Genomic DNA, 12648 nt, shown 5'->3' on the forward strand with positions numbered 1-12648 from the left:
TAATCTAGTACATAATTGTTATTATTTTATTTTTTTTTGCTCTTAAAATTCATAGCATTGGCCTATCTCGGACTTCAATTTAAACGCCATTTACATAGCCACATCAATGAACCATGGAGTAGGAGAAGTGTTATCTGTCACATAACTTAGCAGGTGTGCTTGATACTTGTAAATCAAAAGTTTAAGTTCAAGCCTCCTCCCCGACTAGACTCCTATTCAACGAAGCCACCAGGTATCCCGGTGGCGGTAATCATCAAAAGAAACATAATTGAAAAGCATCACTTCCATACCGGCAACTAGCCTCCGAGGAGTCATACAACTGCGACAAATGGGACAAGTTGAATTCCGATATCCAATCCATCTATCCAAGCAAACTTTGTGGAAAAGATGGTCACATCTCAACTCTCTAATCTCTTCATCGTCATCAATATTGCATAGACAAATAGCACATTCAATCACTTCGTCACCCGACTCTTGCTTGTAGTAGTTGCACCTCCCTAGCTTAAGATCTTCACCAATTCCTGGCATGTGATAAGGGAACAAGGAGTGATGAAGCAAGAAGTTCCATGCCCATTTCAGAGGCGAAACGATTTTAAGGAAAGAAAAGAAGTAGTTGCCTGGATTGTGGATGGGCATGATGGAGAGGCAGAGAGAGTACTAGAGTAGGGGGAAAAGAGAGTGAAGGAAAGATGATATGGCTTCAAAAAATGCTGGAACACATGGGGATACTTATAGAGTTACGTGTTGGGAAAATAAATGAGGGGTGTGCGCCTATTGATGCTGAAACGTCCCGTTGTCAAGGAATGCTTTGAAAAGATAGCAGTCAAAGATAACTTTCTTTTAAATATCCTTCTTACGAGTAAAACTTCTTCTAGTAGCAGTAAAGGTTGATTAAAACATGCAGGATTTGAAGGATGCTGTGTGCCGCCGTCATCAAATTGAGGCAACAAGATGTTGGACTGGGATACTATACTTACCATATTTGAACAGAGGAATTTCTTTGGACATACTAGCCCAACGTGCGGTGTTGCGTGTATACTTCACTGCTGAGAAAGCTAAGTACTGGATTCCCCATCCAAGAATGGGGATTATTTGAACAAGGGATACATACATCTTAGTTAAATGCTCAGCAAGACAGATAAGTCTTTTAGATATTATTACATATCATAAAGGTACAAGTAAAGAGATACTTTTGTAGACAGACAAAAGAAATAGTTTTCAATTTTGAGTAATAGAATGAGCGATAATTTCTCAACTATTTTAAAATTTAAATTCAAATTATTTAAAATAAAACTTCTAATTTTAATAATTTGGGATGTCTAGCTCTGAAAACATTAAGCTATAACTCAAATTAAATATTGGTGTAACCTCTTTTCATTTTAGCGATGAAATTAAAAATAAAAAATAAAAAAAGCGATAATGAGTCATATAAAAGATTAGTCACCTTGGTGAGCAACTAAGCGTTCTAGCAACAATTCAACGTTAGAAAATAAAATGGGTCCTAGAGTTCATTTAGCCATTTCAGAAAGGTGGGCTCCTGCGATGCTGGTGGTGGCCATGATTCCACACAAATGCTAGTCAAGTCTCCTTTTCGTTCAATTCTTCCTGCATTCAAGTACAGGTTTACAATGGAGGATTATTCTTCTATCATTGTTATTATTTTCTACCATGTAATTAGAACATGCGATTTATGGACTACAATTAGGGGCAAAAATTAAAATAATTATTGAATTAACATGTCATTTTATATGGAGTTTTTGATGTATAAGATAATAATCTATTTAATAAAGGAAACTTAATTAATTAATTGACGGCGCAAGATTTAAGCATTGCATTGTAATTAATGTAATGTGATTGGTAAAAAAGAAATTGCTAATGTCCGAAATTTTACAAACAAATCCAATTAATTAGCTTTAAGCTAAATGAATTAACAAGTCAAGCATACTGGGGTCAATACGGCGTAATTGCACGAAGGGATGGGAGGTGGGAACTAAGCTAACATTTAATTTTCACCAGAATAAAATAGCATTCAAGTCTGCACCACGAGCCGGACCACCCAACCTCACTACTTTTCAACAAGAATAAAATCTACATATATAACCATAAAATAGACTATCTTCATTCAAGCAAAATTCATAGCTCAAAAGATGACATAAACATTAACCAAGTGTTATCACGTTCAATGGATACTTCAAAAGTCATCAAGTAATATAATTATTCAAATTAGAAAAAAGGTTCATTGTTTTTCTAACTTTTACATTAAAAGTTCTCTTACACATAAGAGCTTGTGGAATTTTCATCACCATAGCGATGACACCATGCACATGTCACGGCTTGTGGTTCCAGACACAAGAGAAGGATAGGGTTGCCCATGAGTGCATCAATGAAAAGGCAGCACCCTGGTTAACTCCGTCAGGCCATGAGATGGAGAGAGAACCCCCTATATTTCCAAGGCACACTGGCAATCTACTTGGGGCGCGCGGCAGCCTACAACAAGTTGACGAGCCAGGTCGCATGCAGCAAGGCAAACTGCATGCATCATCAAGCCAACTTGCAGTCTTATGTGTCATGAGTCAATTTTGTATAGGATTATGATAAGGTAGAATTATATAGAAAATTAAATCTTTTGTAGTCACCAGGAAGATGTTTCTCTTTCAAACATTATAATGGGATTTGGTAACAATTCTAGAACTAGTTGTTAAGTGTTTAAGAGGAAGACCCTTTAGGAAGAGAATGTTCCCATCTCACATATTATAATGGCTATTAGTGAAATACTTGTAAATCATCGTAAACTCTTTATAAGAGGTGAGTAGTCGGCGGATTGTTGGGCTGTCTCACTGGTAAAGGTATGTTTGTAACAAATTATCTATGGCTACCGTTATGGTTTGATGATGACGTGTCTTGGTCCCTTTGTACTCATTTTCATATTAATAAAACACTTTTCTTTATGTGACTCCAGTGGTTGAATATATGAGATTCGGTATACCCTATGATTTCGATGTGCATTCCCTTAATCTAATTTGTGGCTAGTGTTGATGTTTGTTCAGATACAAATAAGTTATTAACTAGCTTGTGTGGAATCGTCCACTCAAGCGCCACATGAACTATCGCATACTTAAACGAAAGAGTGTAGTTCGTGACAGTTGGTATCAGTAAAGACGAGACGTGCTGAGCCAAAGAGTAAACATGGTGATCACGCAGAATTCACCAGAGGACTATCAAAAGATTGATGAGTTAGAGGCTACGGTGGCTGCAGTAAAAGCTCAAATGGTCCCGTGTGAGTGAATAGATGAAATTAGAACAGTCTAGCGGGAACTGTCCAAGATGATTAATAGCCTGAGTGATGAGACCAAAGATGTGTTGAGCATTCTTCAAGACGAGATTGGAGAATTGAAAGCTCAAGTAAATCTTTTGCTTATTATTGTAAGTAATGCTAGTGCAAATTCAAGAGATTGAGATAAATAGGCCAAAGTACTGGAGTGTAAGTGATACAAAGGGGCTAGAGAACTTCTTTTTTGATATTGAGCAGTGTTTTTGAGTTGTGCGCACAAAGTCGGAAGAGGACAAAATGGCGATGCCTTCAATGTTTACTATTGCGGGCAAAAAGTTATGGCAACGTTTCAAATTCATTGATGGTAAGTGCTGTATCAACACTTGGATGAACTTGAAGTGAGAATTAAAGAACCAGTTGCTCCCTGAAAATGTAGAATACATGGCTCGGTGAAAGTTGTGAGAGTTTACATAAACAAGTCGGTACGAGAATTTGTGCAAAACTTCTTTACCCTAATGATCGAGAAAGATAAATTGTTCGATTTTTATGAGGGTCTGAAGCTATGAACGAAGATAGAGTTACAGCGATAGAAAGTACAGGATGTAGCTTCGGCAATGGCGGCCATCGAACATCTTATTGATTATAATGCTAACTCCCATAAACAGAAGGACCCTCCATCAAGAACCAGTACCTCAAACTCCAACAGTGGGGCAAAATTCCTAAGAGTTAGTAGACTCTCAAGTGGGGGAAAGAAAGGAGACCACTCACTCAAGACACACCACAACTAAGAACAATTAAGCTGTGAGGCTTCAAACCTCGAACCCTGATATCTTGTTTTCTTTGTAATGAACCTCATCAAGTAGCTGAATGCCCACGTTGAACAGTTCTTAACGCAATATGTATGGCTAATGTAGAAGCATTTTGAGCCTAAACCCTGGTTAAGGAAATAGAAGAGGAACGGGAACATATGGGTTCTATTCGATTCCTTAGTGCACTGTAAGCATAATTAGAAAAGATACAGAAAGAACCTCAACAAGGTCTCATGGATGTTGATGTGTTGGTTAATGATAAAAATGCCAAAGCCATGCTCAACACAAGGGCCTTTGATACCTTCATTACGTCAAGAGAGGCAACAAGATGCGATCTCAAAGTTGAGAAAAACTTCAAGCAGATGAAAGCAATCAACTCTCTAGCTTCAGCTATTATGGGGAACTCCAGAGACATAAAGGGTAAGATTGGTTCTTGGAAAAGGAAGGTGAACATGATTGTAGCCATTATAGATGACTTTGATTTTTTCTTGGGCTTGGATTTTATGACGAAAGCATAAGCCATCCCATTTCTTGTCGTGAGTTGTCTAATATTATTCAAGGAACAGCCATGTGTGGTTTCAAGATATGATGCCAAAATAGTTACCAAGGTCCTACCACCTTGATAAGCTGTTGATTATGAGATAGAAGTACCTCCAAGCATCAAGCCGCCCGCAAAAGGGCCATACAAGATGGCTTCCTTAGAGTTAGTAAAGCTAAAGAAGCAATTAGACGAGCTAACTCAAGCTGGATTTATCCAACCATCAAATGCACCATTTGGGGCCTTAGTACTCTTTCACAAAAAGCAAGATGAGAGTTTGCGATTGTGTGTAGATTATCGAGCTCTGAACAAAATCACAGTCAAGAATAAATATCCAATTCCCCTTATAGCAGATCTCTTTGACCAGTTGAGTCGTGCAAAGTACTTTTCCAAACTAGAATTGAGATCAGGCTACCATCAATTAAGAGTTGTCGAAAGAGATGAATTAAAATTCATCTATGTGATGCGGTATGGTGCATTCAAATTTCTTGCTATGCCTTTTAGAAAACCAATGCTCCTACCACTTTTTGTACATTGATGAATCAGTTTTTCCATGAATATTTAGACAAGTTCATGGCAATCTACTTAGATGATATCGTGGTGTACAGTTCAACCTTTAAAGAACATCAAAGGCACTCGTAGTAGGTCTTTCAAAGGTACGTGACAACTAGCTATATGTGAAAAGAGAGAAATGTGTATTTGCACAAACTTGAATTCAATTCCTTACTTTTGTGAACAGGAAGAAGAAGAAGAAAAAGAAGAAGAAGAAATCGATGGGATGTCGTGATGGTGGGTAAAAAGTGGCCTATGGGTGACCGACGTTGCTTGGAGTCTTGGTGCGAGGTTGGATTAGTTAGGGTCTTGAAGGAGGCTACTATTGAGGTGAGGGCTAAAAATTGGAATTAAGCATTATGAATTTAAGGTAAAAAGAACAAATATCTATATGATTCTATAAATGGGTCTTAATCGTATACTAAATATCTCTACACAGTACATTTACACATTTAGAAAAATGGAAAATAAACAGATCACGAGTACATCAGAACACAATTAATTAATCGTATCTTAAATGATTTGAGTTGCTGGTAATTTTATTCATGTTTAAGTGAGGGGATTTGAGTGGTAATGATCTGTAAATAAGTGATGGTCAATTGATCCCTTATTTTTGGGACTTTATTTTGTTGTACATTCATGAGGGCTGAATACTAGGTTGAGTCTGCTATCATGGGCTATATAGACTTCAACCTAGCATAATGAGCTTTCATTCATTAATGAAAGTATCATAATTTTCCAAGGAAAAGAAGCAATAAACACTACTTAACATTTTATTTTTAATAGTAAAACAATCCAATTTTATATCCTAAATTTAGTATTTAAATTTTTTAGAACTAAAAATTCAAAACTAATTTTTCAAAATTGAAAAACTTCGGCCTTTAAGTTAAATTAAGACAATATTTATAGGTTGGAGAGAGTAATAAATTAATAATATAGAGAAAATTTAGATGAGTCAAAATCCAAAAAGGCCAAATGCTCGTGACAATATTGTTTGTATTTTCATGCAATTCTAATGGTGATTTCTTTGTATATTCCATCTTTTTTGTATAAAACCAAATATATATATATACACAAGTATGTATATGACGTGTTCGGATTATATTTTTTTGATCCATTTTGTATGATTTATAATTATCACAAGACTTGACTTCTTAAACTGTAACGTTAAGATTCAAAATTTAAATTCTTCTTCACCATTAAAATTCCTCGTACTTATTATAAAAACTGTAGTGTTAATAGCCACATACATGCATAGGCAGAGCCTCCTTATAGGATGGGGGATCCAAAATTTAAAAAAAAATTACATATTATATAAATTTTTTAAATTTTTTTATAAATTTTCTTGATGGTCCCATTAAAATAATTTTTTATTTAATAATTAATACAATATAGAATAACAAAATAATTTTATTTGCTAGACTCAGCGTTAAGTTTTTTTTTTAATTTTTTCTTTTAATTTATATTATTATTTTTATTTATTTATTTCTAGTTTATTTACTTATACGTTCTAAATCTTTATAGTTTTTTTTATATAAATTTCTATGAACCACCAATCATATTCTTTTTCTTTCTTTTTTATTATAACATATGAAAATTTTATCTTCTACTTGTTATGTTCTTCTTTTTTCTATTACATATATTTTATTTTCTATGATTTTAATTTTTAAAAATAAATAAATTATTATGTAATTTTTCAAATATAAGTTACAGTGTAGCACTGTTGCTAAGAACTTCATCAATATATTATTGTTTATTCAGAATAACTAATTCATTCTAGTATATATATTGCAAACTTTAAGTAACAAGGACATACATAGAAATTGATAGAATAAAATAATTATATTTCTTTCAATACAATTTTATTTATTATATATATTTTTAATGGCTTTCAAAATAATTTTTTGTTTAATAATTAGTTTTATTCTTCAAACTATTTGATAAAATTAGAGTCATTATGGTTAACATATTACTAATTAAGCCTAACAAATAAATTCCAAATTAATATGTTAAGCCTATCAAATTTTTTTAAAAAAAAGTGAGTGTGCTAATCCAAACTTATTAAGTTTTAATATAAATCTAAGCCTATCATAATATATTATATCTCAGTAGTTCAATCCAATAATCTAATATGTTAATTAACAATTTAAGAGGTAAATAAAAAATAAGAAGAAAATTAGAACACACAAAGTAAAGAGGTAATTCATTTGAGTTTGAAAAATTATTTTCTCTTCCATTCTTATACGCAAAGAGTGAGAGAGATCCCTTTTATAGTTTTATTCAGTCATATATATAAATGACACTATTATTACTGTTGATGTGCATTTGTTTGTATGTTGAATATTTTTAAATTTTATATAATTTTTTAGATAAATGATAATTAAATTATATATAATTTTCTCTTTAACTATTTAACGTCTCTTTCTCTTTGACCCTTTTTTTAAAATGCTCTAATTCCGCCCCTGCATACATGTGAATGCCGTTGCACCAATTATGCCTAGAACTGGAGTAGGCGGAAACAAATAAATTGATTTTAGAATTTCCTAATATATGTAGCCACCAAAATTAAGTTCCAAGAAACAGACAAGCTCTACCCTCCTTAAGGTTGAGAAAAGGAGCCATCTTTCTCTATTCATCAAACAAAAATAGAACAAAGACGCCGTTCTTTACCCTTGACTCTCAACTGCATGCATTGCAGACTATCATCGCCTGACATGAAATATTGAAGAGCGAAGATGGTAAAGGCTAGTTCTGTGGTTCGTCATCCTCTGTTTTGGACTCTTGCGGCTTAACTTTAACTTTCTCTTCAATTTAATATTGTATATCAACTCAGGAAGCAAATATGAAGCTTAAATTCAAACAGCTTGTGTAACGAGTGGAAATTTAAGGTATGTTAAAAGAAAAATTCATGTATCCATGTATCATTCAATCAGGTTAGATGAATATTGGCTTTGAAAGTCATGATTTTATATGTAATGACGGATAAATTACAGAAATGTCAAGTCTAAAATCATAACAAGGATTAAAGACTCATATCGGCATTACAACTTCCACTAGGAAAAACAGCACATATCAAATCTATAATTAATTGGTAATAAATGAAAAATCAATTAGTATATATATTTTATGATAACTCAATAGTCAGAAATGACATGAAAATAATAAATAATAAATTGTAATTTTGCAAAAACATTTTTTTTTATGAGTAATCAAGCTGTCGAAACTTTTAACATTTTTTCTTATATTTATGTACGTAACATACCCTTCACTTTATAAATTATAATATTTATCTTTCATTACTGCTTTCTATACTCTTGGTAGCTGGTGATTGCATGTCTTCATACTATTTGATCTCAAACGTCTCATTCAGCTATTAGATTTATCTTAAACCAAGTTCCACTTCAATGGAGACAAGGAGTTTAACAAAAAATGAAAAAAGAGAAGATTATATTCATGAAACAACAAGAAAAGAATTAAATCAACCAATCTTCATGGAAATCCTTCTGTCTTGTACTGTGACTCGTCTCAACAAGGAAAAGAAGATTCCTCTATCAGGTGGAAGGGAGATAATACTCTTCGGTTGATCTAGTACATAATTTTTTTTTTGGTCTTAGAATTCATAGCATTGGCATATCTCGGACTTCAATTTAAGCACCATTGACAAAGCCACATCAATGGATTATGGAGTAGGAGAAGTATTATCTGTCACATAACTTAGCAGGTGTGCTTGATACTTGTAAGTCAAAAGTTTAAGTTCAAGCCTCCTCCCCGACTAAACTCCTATTCAACGAAGCCACCAGGTATCACGGCGGCGGTAATCATCAAAAGAAACATAATTGAAAAGCATCACTTCCATGCCGGCAACCAGCCTCCGAGGAGTCATACAACTGCGACAAATGGGACAAGTTGAATTCCGGTATCCAATCCATCTATCCAAGCAAACTTTATGGAAAAGATGGTCGCATCTCAACTCTCTAATCTCTTCATCGTCATCAATATTGCATAGACAAATAGCACATTCAACCACTTCCTCATCCGACTCTTGCTTGTGGTAGTTGCACCTCCCTAGCTTAAGATCTTCGCCAATTCCTGGCATGTCATAAGGGAACAAGGTGTGAAGAAGCAAGAAGTTCCATGCCCATTTCAGAGGCGAAACGATTGAAAGAAAAGATAAGAAGTAGTTGCCTAGCTTGTCGATGAGCATGGTGGAGAGACAGAGAGAGTAGACAGGGGAAAAGAGAGCGAAGGAAAGATAGATAAGTGGCTTCGTAAAGGCTGGAATATAGATGGGAATATTTATAGAGGCACGTGCTGAAAGTCTGAAACGTCCCATTCAAAAGGAATGCTTTGGAAAGATAGTAGTCAAAGACTGATTCAAACATGCGGGATTTGAAAGAAGCTGAATGCCAACGTCATCAAATTGAAACAACAACATGTTAGCTTGTGATACTAAGCCAACGTTTGAGCATGAGAATTTCTTTGGATATATTAAACCAACATGCGTGTATAGAGGACTTCGCTGATGAGAAAGCCAAGCATTGGATAAGGGTTTTTTTTTCTTTTTTCTAGTCTAGAAAGGGGATTTCAACCCTATTATTTGAACCAGAGATACATGCATCTCAGTTAAATAGTCAGTACCCAAGACAAACCTTATATATATGTATATATTTGAAAAGCATGGTATGTATTCATTAATATTGCCAAAAATGGCTAAAGACGTGCATATTTGAAAAACATGGTATGTATCCATCAATATTGCCAAGAAAGGCCAAAGACTTACAGAAAGGTGATTACCCAAAAAAAAAGTTTATAAAGCATGGTATGTATCCATCAACAATAGTAAATACTCTACTATTACAAATTGTTCATTATCACTAATTGTGTATTCTATTTTTAGGAAGATTACCCCCAAGAAAAAGTCAATTAAGGGTATTTTGTTTTTTAAATTTAAATCTTTTTATAAAATTAATGTTCTAGGTATTTTATATTTTGCTTTTTACTTTCTGTTCATTGTTTGCAAAAATAAAAATAAAAAGTAAATAAAAAAAACTCATTAACCAAATGGATCCTAATCATCCAATGTCAATTTCATTGAAAATCAGGGTCCTTTCTTTATATATAAAGATTTTGAGTAGCGAAATGAGTGATAATTTTTCATTCATTTTAAGATTTAAATTTCAAAATTTTAAAATGTAATCTCAAATTCTAAGATGTCATCTCAAAACATTAAACTGTTATGTTATAACTATTTTAACGATGAAAATACAGGAATAAAAAGGGGATAAAGTAGAGGAGTAAATAAATAAAATATTGGAAAGGAAGAATTGAATGACAGGGGAAGCAGAGATTAGTGGCCTTGGTGAGTATCTAAAAGTTGCACCAACAATTCAACCTTTTAGAAAATATAATGGGACCTGTAGCTGATTTAGGCATATGAAAAAGGTTGGCTCTGGCGGAGCTGCTGGTGGTCACGATTCCACACCAATCCTAGTCAAGTCTGCTTTTGTTTCAAGTCAAATACAGGCTTTATGATGGAGGACTATTCTTCTATCATTGTTATTATTTTCGACCACGTAATTAGAATATACGGTTATTAGACTACAATTAAAATAACATGTGATTGTATATGGAGTTCCAACTTTTTAATTTTTATATATAAGATAATAATAATGTTCTATATAATAAAGGAAACTTAATTAATTGGCTGTGCAAGATTTAAGCGTTGCACTCTAATTATTAGTGAAATAAAAAATTAAACAAACAAACAATATTAATTTTCACCAAAATAATGCATCATTTTCCACCTCACTATTTTTCAGCGAGAATAAAATTTATTCCCTTGCATTTATCACCACAAATTCATAACTCAAAAGATGAGATATAAACATTAAGCAAGCATTATCCATGGTGTTTCTTGGAAATTCATAAGGCTGCGCAGTGTCGTTTTGGGATGTCTTATGCATGGTATTATGCATGAATGGTCCCAGCTTCCTAACCTTTTGCTTGACTAATAAAGTTTTCTGAGAAAAAACAAAAAACGAAAAAAGTTCTTTAGTGCTGTATATAGCTGAATCTTCAAATGTTCCCTTATTTCCATTTCTTCAAAAGAGTTTTAAACAGAAACCTAACATGTGCATAGTTAGATATTCATAGTCAGTTAACAAGGAAATAGCGCTATAGCTAGCTTTATGTTCAATTGACTAGTTGTTCCCCATGCCAAACCAAACATTTTGGCCCTATTTGTTTCCATATGGATTAAGTGGCCAGTTGATTGGTGCTTTTGCTCTTTTTCTTTCCATTATTTGCCTAATTTTTTAGAAGTTAATAGCGGTGAAAGAAAGACTAATTTTTGTTCAAGAAATTGGGTACTTTTTTAAAAAACTTTAGGGTGTGTTTGATAAATTATTAAAAAAAGTTTAAGTCAAAAATTGAAATATTTCAATTATTTAATTTATTTAAAGTATTCTATTAATTTTATTTAATTATATTAATATTATATTCTATTTTAATTATTTATTTTATTCTTTTAACTTTTATCAATGCAAAATACTTATAAAATCATCAATTTCTTTGATAAAAGATTCAATAAAAATCTACTTTAACATTTTATTTTTAGTAATATAACAAACAAATTTTATATCTTAAATTCAGTATTTAAATTTTTCAGAACTTTAATGATTCAATGTTAAATTTTTTCAGTTTATCAAACAACACCTTAATTAAAATATTACTCCTTGTCAATAAGGATTCGAACTAGAGATTTTAGTTTTGTATTTTATTGAAGATTTAACAATCTTTCAGTCAAATTTGAGTTTTTAACTTTCTAAGACTTTTTTTTTTTATGGTGTTTGTTTATTAGCAAAAAAATTAAGTGAAATTATTTTATTGCAAATTTAGTAGTTTGTTTTGGAACACAAGAAATACTATACATAAGATGGGGAAATGTTTAGCATTAAAGATTGAAACTGATGACCCAAAGCAATAAATATAAATGAAGTTGTCTTTTTTTTCCTGCAATTAGACAATCCAATTAATAACTTTGGGCCATATGGTTATGGTGGGTTTGTATGTTAGGAACTGGAGCTTCATATCTGGGTCTTACACTGGTGGGTTTCTTGATCTTAAGGAGTGGTTTATTGGGTTTTGGGCTTGTTATGAATAAAAATGGTTTGGGGCTTTTTTTATTCTGTGTGTGTGCTATATTTTTCTTTTATTTTTTAAATATTTGTCAATATAAATATTATTAATGTTATAAAATAAATCTTAAGAGAACAATTATAAAAAAAATATAAAATAAAATTTTTTAAAAGAGAGAAAGTATTTAAAGGAGTAAAAAAATCTTATTCAAGTGTGTATCTACAAATAAAGTTTGGGCTTGTTATAAATAAAAATGGTTTTGGGCTTTTTTTATTTTGTGTGTGTGCTATATTTTTCCTCCATTTTTTAAATATTTGTCAATACAAATATTATTAATGTTA

General features: G+C 32.5%; 2 protein-coding genes across 2 annotated transcripts; both read right to left on the minus strand.

Annotated features, from left to right (window-relative positions):
- Positions 1-216: 216 nt before the first annotated feature.
- Positions 217-636, minus strand: LOC110419985 (E3 ubiquitin-protein ligase RHA2B-like). Its single transcript, XM_089784163.1, has one exon. It carries the CDS (start codon positions 634-636, stop codon positions 217-219), a length of 420 nt encoding a protein of 139 aa, XP_089640289.1.
- An 8209-nt stretch (positions 637-8845) lies between these two features.
- LOC110419948 (E3 ubiquitin-protein ligase RHA2B-like) lies at positions 8846-9404 on the minus strand. Its single transcript, XM_021433085.2, has one exon. The coding sequence runs from the start codon at positions 9372-9374 to the stop codon at positions 8955-8957; it is 420 nt and encodes a 139-aa protein (XP_021288760.1). The 5' UTR covers positions 9375-9404; the 3' UTR covers positions 8846-8954.
- Between the last annotated feature and the right edge of the window lie 3244 nt (positions 9405-12648).

This window comes from Theobroma umbraticum, unplaced genomic scaffold (assembly GCF_002168275.2).
Source record: "Theobroma umbraticum cultivar Fairchild unplaced genomic scaffold, ASM216827v3 scaffold_67.0, whole genome shotgun sequence".
Lineage (NCBI taxonomy): Eukaryota > Viridiplantae > Streptophyta > Magnoliopsida > Malvales > Malvaceae > Theobroma > Theobroma umbraticum.